General features: G+C 41.0%; 1 protein-coding gene across 1 annotated transcript in view; it reads right to left on the bottom strand.

The window, feature by feature from the left end:
• Window positions 1-14,740: 14,740 nt before the first annotated feature.
• LOC136529466 (uncharacterized) overlaps window positions 14,741-14,976 on the bottom strand; it is a 2,654-nt gene continuing 2,418 nt past the window's right edge. Inside the window, exon 1 of the mRNA XM_066522546.1 lies at window positions 14,741-14,976. This exon is cut by the window's right edge and continues 2,418 nt beyond it. Within this exon, the coding sequence (XP_066378643.1) occupies window positions 14,845-14,976 (132 nt within the window). The 3' untranslated portion in view covers window positions 14,741-14,844.

The raw sequence follows: 14,976 nt of genomic DNA, 5'->3' as shown, positions 1-14,976 counted from the left end.
GCAGATTACTTGATCTACACGGGTTGCACATACATGGTACTTCAAAAAGCTTATATGGATCTTAAAGCAGTTTGGTAATGAATTATAATTAATTTTGGCATGGGTTTAGTCTGGGCCAAGTCCTACCCATGTGGAAACCAAACCATCCAGCGACCGGAGGCTGTCTCTGTCGTGCCACATCCCCCACACCCTTTTTCCGGGCCCTTTTCTTCTCATGCGCTCCCATGCCATAGCCCCAGCACCCTCATCCACAACCCATTTTTCCTCTTCTACCGCTCATCCATGGAAATCCTCTTCCCAAATCATACCCAGTGGCGATTGGCGATGATGGTGGGAGCTGGAGCGAATAAGAGCTACAGTACTATTGAAGTCACTAGTTCATCAACCAGTGCTCTCGCACATGTTAGAATTTTAGGAGATATAATTATTGGGTACTATTTAACAATCACTTCATTCTAAATTATAAGATATTCTTGTTTTTTTTCTAGATATATTGTTTTTACTATATATCTAAACAATAAATTTAAGTGTATAACAAAAGTTATGTATTTAGAGAACTCAAGACGTTTCATAGTTTGCAATAGAGGGAGTAAGTCTGACTAATAAAGAATCACTTATATTAAATTGTATATTTTTTCTCTTTGTTTATTTTCTAATATAATAGACATAGTAGATACTCTGTAGTCTATTTCTAGCTACTATGAACTTATTAACTACTATTTTTTATCTGTATTCATATTTTTTCTTCGCATGGCACCTCTATATATTTCAAATATGATATTATTTTGAAACCTTATCATTAATAAGGGTGGCTCTTGTTGCCTCATGCATCTTATGAAGCCATGAATCTAAATTTTGATTTTTCAAACTTTATTCTTATCAACTACTATGGATGTTTTTTATCTCCTCGAGTTAAGTTGAAACTTTTTGTAAGGAAAATGGACCATTGATCCATTTACTTTGGATTTTGGTGTTTGATGACCAACACAACCAAATTGGGCTAATGAACTTGCAAGTGATTGTTTTGTAGTTCAATAGGACGCAAGACGTAACTTGGACGAAGGCGACGTGATGATCCGATGATCAAGACCATAAGCAAGACCCTATGAGCACAAGAGAAGACCCAAGATATCAAGCAAAGTCCAAGCATGAAGATAGGAACCAAGCCGTACGCAAGATCGCGAAGAAACGAGCTTACAGAAGTGACCGGACGCTGGAAGAAAGTGACCGGACGCTCCGATCAAGAGGCTCGGCAACAGGCGCGACCAGACACTGGCGACAGATCGACCGGACGCAAGATAACAGAGTCCGGTCGAGTACAGAGAGGTTCCAGAGAGGCAAAACTGTGACCGGACGCGTCCGGTGGCAGGTGACCGGACGCTGGCAGCGTTCGATCAGTTGTTCGCGGCTCCAACGGTCGGGACGACCGGACGCGTCCGATCAGGACGACTCCAGCGTCCGGTCAGTAGCAGAAAAGCGGGATTTCATCCCCAACGGCTACTTTCTCAGTGGGACTTATAAATACAACCCCCAACCGGCCAAATGAAGAGTGTGGAGCTGAGAAAACATACCAAGGGTGTTGATACACCATTTTAGTGATCTCCACTTGCATAGTACTTAGTGATTCATTAGGTGATTAGCGTAGGTGCTTTGCGAAGTGCTTAGGTTGATTAGACCACCACTTATGCACTTGCTCTAGGTTTAGGCCTAGTGTTTAGTGAGGTTTGCATACCTCTTACCACTCGGTGCTTGCGAGCACCATTGTTGTACATCGGAGGGGTTTGTAGTCTTGCGAGATCACACCAACCGTGGTTGTGGTGTGGCCGCCATCGTGTACCGGAGGGAACAAGGCCCGCGGCGTTTCGGCCGAAAGCTTGATAGTGAAGACGGTGGGGAGCATCCGGGAGAGGCTTGCCGGAAGGCACGTCGGAGACCCACTTACGTGTGGGGAAGGTCCGAGGCTATCTACGGAGTTACCCGACCAGGAGCTTGGCCCTTGGAGAGGCTCCAACGAGGACTAGGGGGAAGCTTGCGCGCTTTTTGATACCTTGGTAAAAATACCGGAGTCATCGACGGGAGTTTGCATATCTCTACCTTGCTCTTTAGCTTCTGCATTTACATTAATTGTATTACTGATTCCTTGCGATGGGCTCCAACGAGGACTAGGGGGAAGCTTGCGCGCTTCTCGATACCTCGGTAAAAATACCGGAGTCGTCGCTGAGAGTTTGCATATCTCTACCTTGCTCTTTAGCTTCCGCATTTACATTAATTGTATTACTCCTTTTATGTGGTAGAGATAGCAACATACTAGCTAAACTGTAGTTGCACATTTAGATAGTTCATCTATTGCATAGGTTTTGCTAGGATTAGAAAAAGAGGCCATAGTTTAGAGTTAGATTTTTAAGTTACCTAATTCACCTCTCCCACTCTTAGGCGTCACGGTCCCTTCAATTGGTATCAAAGCTGGTTGGCTCAATTTGGACCTTTGGCTTAACCGCCGTTGAGCCGACGCCATTTAGAGTGGTTGGGATGGATACATTTAGGCCTCCGCACTTTGATGGCACTAACTTCCCTTATTATAAGGCTAGAATGGCTTGCCACCTTGAGGCGATTGATTTGGGTGTATGGAGAGTCACTCATGACGGGATGAAACCCATCAAGAATCCTGAAAAACCCACAAAGAGTGATAAAAAAGAAATGCATTTCAATGCAAGAGCTAAAAATTGCTTGTTTGAATCATTTAGCATGGATGTATTTAACCAAGTATTCACTTTAAATACGGCACATGAAATTTGTTTAAAACTCCAAGAGCTCTATGACGGCACAAGTAATGTCCGTGAGCAAAAGCATTGTCTAGCTAAACAAAATTATGATTCATTTACAATGAATGATGATGAGCTTGTTCGTGATATGTACTCTCGTTTGAATTTAATTATCAATAAGCTCTATTCAATAGGATTCATAAAGCTAGATGATGCGGACATCGTGAGGAAGATCATCTCCGTGCTACCACAAAAGAAATATGCAAGCATCATCACCATCCTTCACAACATGGAGAACTTGAGCACCATGACCCCGGGCATTGTCATTGGCAAGTTAGTGACATTTGAAATGTCACGGAAGATGGGTCAAGAAGAAGCTTCTTTATCAAGCAAAGGCAAAGCTCTTGCATGTAGCGAGAAAAAGAAGATGAAGGGCAAGCAAGTTGAGATAAGCTCAAGCTCAAGCTCCTCAAGTGAAGATGAAGATGAGGACGATGATGATGATGAAGATTCAAGTGATGATCAATCTTCCTCCTCCACCTCCGACCTTGATGAAGAGTCAATCAAATTAATCAACAAGGTGGAGAAGATGATCCAAAGGCTCAATGTCAAGGGTGTGCCCATCCAAATTCAAGATCTCATTTTCACAAATCAAAGAAATGAGCAAAGAAAGAGAGGATGCTATGGATACGGCGAGTTGGGGCACTTTGTGGAAGTTTGTCCAAACAAGCCCACACCCAAGACAAAGAAGAAGGCATGCAAGAACCAAGCCCTCACCTCAATAAGATCATGGGATGATTCTTCAAGTGAAGAAGAACACCATCACAAGAGGCGAGGCCACAAGCACTCATCATCAAACTCTTCACATGTGTGCCTTATGGCACGAGGTAACGAAAGCTCATCCTCTAGTGAGAGTGATAGTGATGATGATATGCCTTCTTATGATGCAATTGTGCAACAAAATCTTAAATATGCTAAAGTTTGCACTAGTCAACAAAAGAAGCTCAAAAGTTTAAAAAAAGCTAGATAGTTCACAAGAAGCATACAAAACTTTACTTGAACAATATGAGAACTTTGCTAATCTAAATGTTGAACTATCTACTAAAATTGAGCAACTTAAGGCTAGTGCAACAACAAATGAATGCACAATAAATGATGAGCAACTTGTAAAGAAAAATGAAAAACTAAAAGAAAAGTTAGCTAGCTCACAAGATGCTTATAAAAGTTTGCTGGCAAAAATAGAAACCATATGCAAACATTGTGATGAGCTAACTAATAAAGTTGCTAATCTTGAAGCCGTTAGTACAACCCCCACCAAGGCATCTAAAAAAGAAAAGCTCTATCTTTAACATATCTAAAAAGGATGTCTCTACTTCTTATAATAATTTATGTTTAGACTCACCCTTGTGCAACCAAGTTTGTGTTGAGAAAATTGTTGTAGACACATGCACACAAGAGGTTGCAAAGGAAAATGAGCAACTCAAGCAAGAAGTAGCTCGCCTCACCAAAAACTTGACTCAAGTGAAAGGTAAGGGGAAGCAAACCCAACTTCATCAAGATAACACCGACAAGGAAGTGAAGAAGCTTGATGAAGGACAAACCGTGGTTTGTTACGTATGCCACAAGGAAGGTCACAAGTCCTATGAGTGCAAGGTGAAGAATGGGGAGGAGCAAAGAATAAGGAGAAGAAGCAAACAAGCAAGCTCTCCAACACATACACCAACAAGGTGGACAAGAAGGCCTCCACACCTTATCTCTTGAAGAAGAAGAAAAATGACAAGGTGGTGGCCATCAAGGTGAACAAGCAAGTCAATAATGGGGTCAAACACTTTTGGATGTCTAAGGAAATCATTTCCAACATGAAGAGCACCAAAAAGGTTTGGATCCTGAAAGGGAAGTGAGAAATCAAATGGATCCTCGGGGAATTTGGAGACTTGGCAAAGTATGGGTGCATTTCATGGGGTGCATCATGATGGACAAAGACATTGCCAAGTGGGTTAGTGAATACTATGGACCTAAATTCTCCTTTCCATGTTAGGTAACTAGATTCAATTTACTTCAATTGGTATTAGATTTAAAATTTTCTACAATTGATATCTTTTAGCATCTAGTTACTCTTCATGCCTAGGTTTGCATTTAAATTCTTACATCATTTGTTATGCATACACTAGGTATATCTTATGGTAGGCTTGCTCGGTTTTATTCTTAACCCTTGGAGCAAACCTACATGGTTTTAAATTGTTTAGGAGCACGACACATAGCTTGTCTTTTGATTGTTCATTTAATATGTGCCAAAGTCCAAATTGTAGATAATTTCTTCCGAATATTATCTTCGAAAGTGATGTCATCTTTCAAGTGGTATTCTTGACTCTAAAATCAATGTGCATGATTCCTACAAGTATTCCACACTTGTGTGTGCATAAATTTAGGGGGAGGTTAATCTACAAGTTGGATGCTTTGAGACTAATATCCTTTTCAAGTTTATCATGTGTGTAGTAGTCTCATTGTAAGGAAAATGGAGTCCCCGGAGTTAAGCATCACACTTCAAATATTCACCACTCATTGCAAGTGGTAGAAATCAATTTAGTTTCCACATGTGGTATTTCTAAACCAATATCATCATGTTGATTTCATTTTGATATTTATATGCTTTCTCCATGCATTATATAACTTAAATTCCCTTGAGCAATAACTTGCTAATTAGGCATATACTTTGCTTTCTATCATATGTATGCATATATTTAGGGAGAGCTTAATCTATATAATGTGAGAGTCAAATTTTGTGACCTATTCCACTCTACACATAAAGGCTCATAAAGTTTGACCCTCCCTTGTGCTACTAATTTCTTCCTTTTCGGTGTTTGATTCCAAAGAGGGAGAATTTAGAGGACCAAAAGCAAGCATTAATAATTTACAAGGGGTAATGATCCGAGAAAGGGAGGATAGTGGATTATGCATTGCCTATGTAATGGGGAGAATTTGTAGGAAGCAAGGCTTAAATCCATAATGCCACATGGGGACATTTTGCAAGGGCAAGATAAGTTTTTATGTAGTATCTTTTAGTCTTATAAGTAGTATCTTTTAGCATCATATAAACTTGCCCCTTGCATTGCATCCTAGCAAGTAGGTAGTTTTCAATTTTAAAATTTTTATTATTTGCTTGCTTTGGTCGTGTTGTCATCAATCACCAAAAAGGGGGAGATTGTAAGGAAAATGGACCCTTGGCCCATTTACTTTGGATTTTGGTGTTTGATGACCAACACAACCAAATTAAACTAATAAACTTGCAAGTGATTGTTTTGTAGTTTAATAGGATACAAGACGTAACTTGGACGAAGGCGACGTGATGATCCGATGATCAACACCATAAGCAAGACCCTAGGAGCACAAGAGAAGACCCAAGATATTAAGCAAAGTCCAAGCATGAAGATAGGAACCAAACTGTACGCAAGATCGCGAAGAAACGAGCTCACAGAAGTGATCGGACGCTGGAAGAAAGTGACCGGACACTCCGATCAAGAGGCTCGGCAATAGGCGCGACCAGACGCTGGTGACAGATCGATCGGACGCAGGATAGCAGAGTCCGGTTGAGTACAGAGAGGTTCTAGAGCGGCAAAACTATGACCAGACGCGTCCGGTGGCAGGTGACCGGACGCTGGCAGCGTCCGATCAGTTGTTCGCGGCTCCAACGGTCGGGACGACCGAACGCGTCCGATCAGGACGACTCCAGCATCCGGTCAGTAGCAGAAAAGCGGGATTTCATCCCCAACGGCTACTTTCTCAGTGGGGCTTATAAATACAACCCCCAACCGGCCAAATGAAGAGTGTGGAGCTGAGGAAACATACCAAGGGTGTTGATACATCATTTTAGTGATCTCCACTTGCATAGTGCTTAGTGATTCATTAGGTGATTAGCGTAGGTGCTTTGCGAAGTGCTTAGGTTGATTAGACCACCGCTTATGCGCTTGCTCTAGGTTTAGGCCTAGTGTTTAGTGAGGTTTGCATAACTCTTACCAGTCGGTGCTTGTGAGCATCATTGTTGTACATCGGAGGGACTTGTAGTCTTGCGAGATCACACCAACTGTGGTTGTGGTGTGGCCGCCACCGTGTACCGGAGAGAACAAGGCCCACGGCATTTCGGCCGGAAGCTTGATAGTGAAGACGGCGGGGATCATCCAGGAGAGGCTTGCCGGAAGGCACGTCGGAGACCAACTTGCGTGTGGGGAAGGCCCGAGGCTATCCACGGAGTTACCCGACCAGGAGCTTGGCCCTTGGAGGGGCTCCAACGAGGACTAGGGGGAAGCTTGCGCGCTTCTCGATACCTCGGTAAAAATACCGGAGTCATCGACGGGAGTTTGCATATATCTACCTTGCTCTTTAGCTTCCGCATTTACATTAATTGTATTACTCCTTTTTGTGGTAGAGATAGCAACACACTAGCTAAACCGTAGTTGCACATTTAGATAGTTCATCTATTGCATAGGTTTTGCTAGGATTGGAAAAAGAGGCCATAGTTTAGAGTTAGATTTTTAAGTTGCCTAATTCACCCCCCCCTCTTAGACATCACGGTCCCTTCACTCTTGTGCTTATTTTATCTTTCATTAACTCTCATTTTTGTACTTTTTAAAATAAGAATTTAAGGTCATAGAGTATGTTCTTATTAAGTACTATAATAGCATAAGTTATTATTTGAAACATGCACCATATCGCTTAAGATAAGTTATAGAACTTCTCAAGTGGGGTCTCCGATAGGAGTAGCCGTGCTAACCTCAAGAGAATTTTAATACTTATACCTTATAATGATCGACTTCTGACTCTAAAGTATTCGTGAAGGGCTAAGAAAATATAGCCATCGGTCTCACACACTTCTCAAGATGATTGAATTTTCCTATCAAGAAATTATATTTGCAGTTATGGTTATATTATCAATGTAGAATTGTCAAACATTTTAGTTAAATTGCATTAATATATCTAAAGTAACAATCCATATAAATTACAGGTATGGTTATATGGTTTAAATAATTTATTATCATTAGTATATGAGTTGTTGGGAAAATATTTTTTATATGGTGAAACATAACATATATATTTTATTGCTCATGCATGTTGATAAGGCGTGTATATTTACTTTAATCAAATTTTACTCCATTAATATTGATAGAGGTGGGATAATGTAGAAACACATATATATTCTATTCATTATCTAAACTGTTTTTTGTAGTAAGAGAAGTTGAAAATTTAGATGTAGATTTGAGGGGTATTTAATTTTTCTTATAATGAGATGAAAGCTGACTTATGTAAATTATGGATCATAATAAGAGCACGCAAGTACTTAAATGCAAATTTAGGTCTACATTCTATCATGTTTCTTAATGACATATGTGGGCAATATAAATTAGGATCATGTGTTAGTTTATATTGTTTCACACAAGACCAGAAGTGGATAATTATTTATAAAGTAGAATAGATCCAATAGCTGTAATTAAAAAGTTTCAACTCAAAAGTTTTAGATATCGTCATGGTCTATAACGTTTCTTTTGATCGTTTTTCCATACGAGGTCATTTCAGAAATTCAAAAAAATATGAATTTTAAAATCATTAATTTTAAAATATTATTTCCTAGCCATAAATAATTTCAAATAAAAAAGTAGTCAATTACAAAGTTGTAGGTCTTTTGGAATACTACAACTTTAATTTAGACCATTTATGCATCCGAGAGAATTCAAAAAATTAGAAAAAAATAAAATTATTTGTAGTGGCACTAGGTTAATTAAGAAAATTGCCATTGTAAATTCATTTTAGTTGTTATTTTATCAAGTTTACCGCCAGTAGAAATACATGGTTTTTACTGGCAATATACTTAAGAAAATAACCAATAAAAATAAATTTGCACCAGTGGTTCATATAGCATGGCCCCACAATTCTATTTCTATTGGCGCCTATACATTATGAACCGTTAGTGAAAAAAATCGTAAGCGTCAGCAAAAATCAATTTTGTACTAGCGAACGCTCTCATATATAGATGCACACACACTTCAAGTTTATTAGCATCTTCCAAAGACCGACATAGTAGATATCAAAATTGACGAAGTCACTATAAACACCTCACCATCAACAGACAATGTACATGGATACCAAATCTTCAAATATGATCACATATTCACATTTAAGTATGTTTTGGATAACATTTTCTCAAACAACTTCTTATTAAACTGGAACATTTTTTACAATATTCTTATATGTGGTCATATTCGGATAACCTCCAACATGTTCAGGTGATGAAATGTGGTGACAAACTTTTTTGGATAACCTCTAGTATGTTTGGGTGACGAACCAAACACATCCTTAGATCAAAAGAAATTAAAATTGAAATTCTGGTCACTTTTCCTCCTACAAAGCATATAAATCTTTAAGTGGTCACTGCTTGGTACACCCTGCCTTCAAATGGCTTTGGAGAAGCTCCTGTTAGAACAAGCAGAGAGTCTTCTTTTGGTTATTACTAAAAGATAGACTAGGCACTAGAGGAACGCTGAGAAGAAGAAATATGGACCTAGAAAGTTTTGACTATGTTTAATGTCAAGGTCAAGAAGAGGAATCTCTATTACTTCATCTCTTCATTGGGTGCCCCTTCGTAGTGGTCTGCTCGGAATCCATTTTGCTTAGAGTGGATCATGAAAATCTAGAATGGTTCGAGCTCAGATAATAAATCAAGCTTTCTTCATGGAAATCATCATTTTGTTCTGTTGGGCTATCCGGATCTGCCCTATACCTCAGATTATCTGATATCTGTTTATCTATAGACTTGGATTTGCTTAATTCGTAGCCTAGTAACTACAAGGAACCCGATCTGTTGGACAAAACTTTATATTAACCACACATCATCACTTCATTAGTACATACATATCATGTATATGTGAATCAGTGAACAAACTGTATGTTGTTTATTGCTAATTTCCCTATCTTTCCTCTGCCTCACGAGCCAAACGAGCCAGCTCGAGCTAGTTACCGAGCCGAGCCAAGCTGGACTTTTAGCTCGTTAGGATAACGAGTTAGGATAACGAACTGGCCTTCTAACGAGCCAGACCGAGCCGAGCTGAGCGAGATACCGAGCTATCTCCCTAAATCAAACATATAACATCGTGGACGGGCAGAAGCCAACCGACCAACCGTGGGGCAGCACGCACAGGACGGCCACGACGCTTACCGGCGGTGGTCTGGTCGAGCCATGGAGGCGCGGAGCTAGCGGAGCCACGAGTGTGGGGTGCGCAGGGGCGGGCGGCGGGGTCGTGCGGCTGGATAGGGGCCGGTCGCTCGTAGGGTCGCATCAGGGTCAGGTGGGAGCGGGGGTCGCGGACTCGCGCTCGGGGTCCCTTCCTCCTAGGATTTTTATTTTTATTTTTAACACTTTTTCTAAGCTATTTTTAAATTTAACACTATTTTTTTCTTCAAAACTAATACTTTTGGCCGCGTCTATTGTCATGATGCAGCGAAACGCCTGTGTCGCGCTATGCAAGGTGACGTGACAGAAGGATGACGTGGCGAAGACCGGAGACGCTGACCAATGACGTGGCAGAATCTGCCGCGCCACCGATTTTGACGCGGCATCTCGAAGATGAGCATAGTTTGAAGCATTTTGATCCTGGGCAGTATACCGCTAAGTCGGCATACGACCCGGGCATCATACCGTCAAGCCTTGGTAACATGTGTGAATTCGTGGGCCCAAAGAAAATTAATGCCTTTTTTTTTCTGTGGCTAGCAGTAGCACACTTCATTGCTGATGTCTGACTGCAAATTGTTTGGCGAGAAGGGGACTGCTACATCTTCAGAGCTGCCCTTTATGCAGTCAAGAAAAATAGTATCCAGCACATATTGGCATCATGTGTATTCTCTCAAGGCAGGTTTAGTTCTTGTTATTTTGGAAATCCTTCACCTCAGCCTGATGATGTGTGGAGTTCAAAGTGTGGTGGATGAGAATTAGCATTTTGGACGCCACGCTATTGGAACGGGTCTTAGTATACTCGTCATTTTGGGGGCATGGTTTTTTTTTTTTTGAAAGAACAGGAGGGGTATTTGGCCCCTACTGAAAATATTAAGTTAATTAAAAAAAAAGGAGTCTGATATGGAAACACCAAAATGACTGCATTCTTAATGGAACTTATCCTGGTTTTCAAAGTGTAGCAAACATTGCTTTGGAATTGGCTAAACTTTAGGGTATGGCCGGGCTAGGAGTTGCTGTGGTTACATTTTAGTTCTCTTGAGTTTTTTTGTGGTGCTGGTTGTTCTTACTTTCCTGTGGTCAAATATAACTCATAAAAGGTGTGTTGTACTTCAAATTTCTCTTCTTATTATGGCCCGTTCGCTGGTCTAAAACTTGGCTGAAAAAACACTATTCTGGCTGAATTGTTGTGAGAGAAAAACACTGTTCCGGCTAAAAAAAATAAGCCGAACAAACTGAATATGGAGTACGCCGAACAGGGCCAGCGCAATGATATACAACTCTCTTGTGTCTTCGAGAAGATAGATCATGCATGAACTAAGCTTGAAAACCTCAGGTTTAGCACATTAGTATCACTTTGAACTCTGCATTGATCTGCATCTAGTATTTCCAGGAAATGTTTTTCTAAAGAACCCTGGGTACCTACTACCGACCTGGTGTCTGTACCACTATTGAGTCAAACATTTTGCAAATACTCCTTCCGTCTAGAAAAAAAATGGTTCAAACTGATGGATATCATGCATTTAAGGAAAGGGTAATAAAAGAAACTTGCGATCAATATTATGTGTAAATGTATGCTGAAAAGATTGAAGTGGTTTTCTACTTCGATTATACCGGTTTGTTATTTCTTTGCTAATCTACATTTTCCCCATTCTGTTGCAACGAACCTTATGTCATCTTGTAAGTCATTGGGGATAGGGATAACTTTGGAGTGAAACCATTTTACGCACTTTGTGAGTCATTTGTGTAAGGGCGCGTTTAGTTCGCAAATTTTTTTTGGTTTGGGTTCTGTTTGACTACTGTAGCACTTTTGTTTGTATTTGGTAATTAGTGTCTAATTATAGACTAATTAGGTTTGAAAGTTTCGTCTCGCGATTTCTCATCCAACTGTGCAATTAGTTTTTTTTTCGTCTACATTTAGTACTCCATGCATGTGCCGCAAGATTCGATGTGATATTTTAGGGTGAAATTTTTTTAATCTAAACAAGACCTAATATGGGCGATGTGCCAGCTGGAGTCTTTTCTGTTTCGTCCAGCCTCCGCACTCCATTGTTTTCTTTGGTTCTGTCATTTCTATAATCGGTTGGATTTTGAAAATTTTTGAGTAATCCCAAGTAGGAAAAAGGCTAATTAATATTCAAGTCTTTGGGGCGAAATTGCTTTATGTTTATTGTTCTCTTTCCTTCAGCAGCTTTTCTTTTTTGAAACAACCTTCAGCAGCTTGTCTGAACTATTCCGGGCAGTGGCATCTCCTAGTGTTCCTGTAACTGTGCAGTGCTCCCACTGCACAATTATTAAATGAGGCTTCAAGTCGCTGTAAAAGTAGCTTTCCGTGTTGCTGTATGTGTGCAGTGCTCCCTCTGCAGCATTATTAAATGATATATGTAGTCACTTTATATTGAACTTTCTTTGCCAATGAATCTTTTTCAGCTTTCAGAAATATTATGTTTGGGTTTTCACATCCCATCATCAATTCATCGTAATGTAACATCATACACCTTTTTGACAGATAAAAATGTTCTCCCTCTTTCAAACCAGAGCAGCTTCATAAAATTGGTTGCAGCTAGTGGGTAATCCTTGTACATGCCATGAATATGCTATATTACATGATTCAGTTGAGAGCATTTCTTTAGTAATAGTACCAGCACAAAAGGATTTCAGCCCCAGTTGCCACTTTTTCACTCCCCCAGCCATTCAGCGTGTAACAGTGTCGCGCTTTGGCTGGTTTCTTTTCACCGGAATTGGACCGCAAAAAGAAAAAGGAAAAAAAGGGTGAAGTGAAATCCCAATCTCACTGTTTCTTCACAGCAGCAGCAGCGAGGGCAGGCAATGCAATGAATCGCGATGAACCATCATGTCCACCAGCCATTTCTGATCTCCGATCCAGTCCTACCAGTGGCCAGTGGGAGCTGCTGCCGTATGCACGTGGCACTCTAGCACGCTAGCTAGGAGTCAGCCTATAGCACAGCTACGCACTGCAGTTTCACGGACTAAATTTTATTCCGTTCCTATTATATATTTGACACATGCATAAAGTATCAAAAATAGATTAATTATAAAAGTAACTGTATAGATTGACATTAATTTGCGAGACGATTCTTTTAAGCCTAATTAGTCTATGATTCGACAACGTAGTGCTACAGTATTATGTGCTAATGATGAATTAATTAGGCTTAATAAATTCATCTAGTAAATTAGTCTCCATCTGTGTAATTAGTTTTATAATTAACTCATACTTAGTCATCCTAATTTATATCCGAACGTCCGATATGACATGGACTAAAATTTAGTCCGTTGAACCAAACACCCCTTAACACTGCCCACCCAAGTCTCTGCGCCTACCCCTGCTGTGAAAGCAACATGCGTCAGCTAAGTGTCCGTCTCTCCGTGTCTAGGGTGCCGCGCCATGTGCCATGGCGTGTCAATGCCGCGTCAAGATCGGTGGCGCGGTAGACCCTGCCACGTTAACGGTCAGCGCCCTCGGTCTTTGCCACATCATCCTCCCGTCGCGCCACCATGTATGACGTGGCACAGCAGCGTGTTCGGCTGGCCAGTTTTGGCTGGCTGGCCTGCCTTTTTTTCCAACCAGAGCAGTGTTTCTCTCATCAAATTTTAGCTGCTACAGTGTTTTCAGCTGCTACAGTTCGACTTTAATGCCACCCGAACACTCTCCCGGTATTTCGCCACGCCATGGCAATAGGCGCGGCAAAAAATATTAGTTTTGAAAAAAAAACAAACAAAGTGTTAGATTTAAAAATAGTTAACAAAAAGTGTTAAAAATAAATTAAAAAATCGTAGGCTGAGACCGGAGTGACAGGGTGTAACTGACAGATGGGCATTTGGGCCATGTTTAGTTTTATCCAAAATTCAAACTTTGACACTATACAAAAAGAAGATTCTCCGTCACATCAAACTTGTGGTACATGCATGAAGTACTAAATGTTGATGAAATCAAAAACTAATTGCACAGTTTGGTTGTACTTTGCGATACGAACGTTTTGAATCTAATTAGTCAACGATTAGACAATTATTACCAAATAAAAACAAAACGCTACCGTAGCTACAGTGTAGCTACCGTAAATCCGGCGGCGCCAACTCCGCCGAACTAAACATGGCCTTGAGCCAAATTTTCTTGGGCTCTGTAGACTAGGAAAAAATTTTGTACCAAAATCCAGGTAGTCGCCCTACCTGACGACCCATTGGATCCGCCCCTGGGCGGCGCTCGCAGACCCTAGAGCTCCCTTGCGCCGATCATCAGCCTGTTCGTTTCGGCTGAAACGACCGTGGATTATTTACTGCTGGCTGGTTTGATATGAAAGAAAAATACTATTCCAACTTACAATCCACGATCATATACATATACGATCGTATAGACCAAGCCGAACAGTCTGCATATCGGTCATCCCGATGAGAGGGCCTTGTACGTCGAGGAGGCGGAGTAGACGCCATCGGTCGTACACCGCCACACAAACCTGTCAGGCACTGGTGGAGACAGATGCAACTCCTCCAACATACCACCCGCCAACGATGTCTCGCACCCACCGTCTGTGCTGATGCCCTCGCTGACCATTCTCTTGTGAGCGCGCCTGGACACCGCTGTGAACAAGGCCGGAGCGAACCTTCTCACCGGACCAGCCAGCAGCCACGAGTCACACCAGAAACTCGCTGATCCCCCGTCGCCGATGACTACTAGACCGACGTGGTGTCACATCTAGTTTTAAAAAACAAAATCGAATGCTAACTATATGCATGCAAGATAATGTTCAAATTTGAATCAATAGCCAACAATGTTCACATTTCATACCGAAACTAACATAGGAGGAAATATAACTAAATGTATCTACGTTGACTTGTCTTTTGTGGTGCTCATCCTTCAAAAAGCTCTTGCAACATCTCTTTCAGGTTCTGGGGAGTGAGTTTTGTGGTGGAAACTTTGTTGTCCTCAATGTACCTTGTATAGCCTAGAATGATTTTGGTAGTGATAGCATCGCGCATTCT

The sequence above is a fragment of the Miscanthus floridulus genome, chromosome 19, assembly GCF_019320115.1.
Source record: "Miscanthus floridulus cultivar M001 chromosome 19, ASM1932011v1, whole genome shotgun sequence".
Lineage (NCBI taxonomy): Eukaryota > Viridiplantae > Streptophyta > Magnoliopsida > Poales > Poaceae > Miscanthus > Miscanthus floridulus.
The sequence above is the reverse complement of the archived record's forward strand: the minus strand, read 5'-3'. Positions and strand labels throughout refer to the sequence as shown.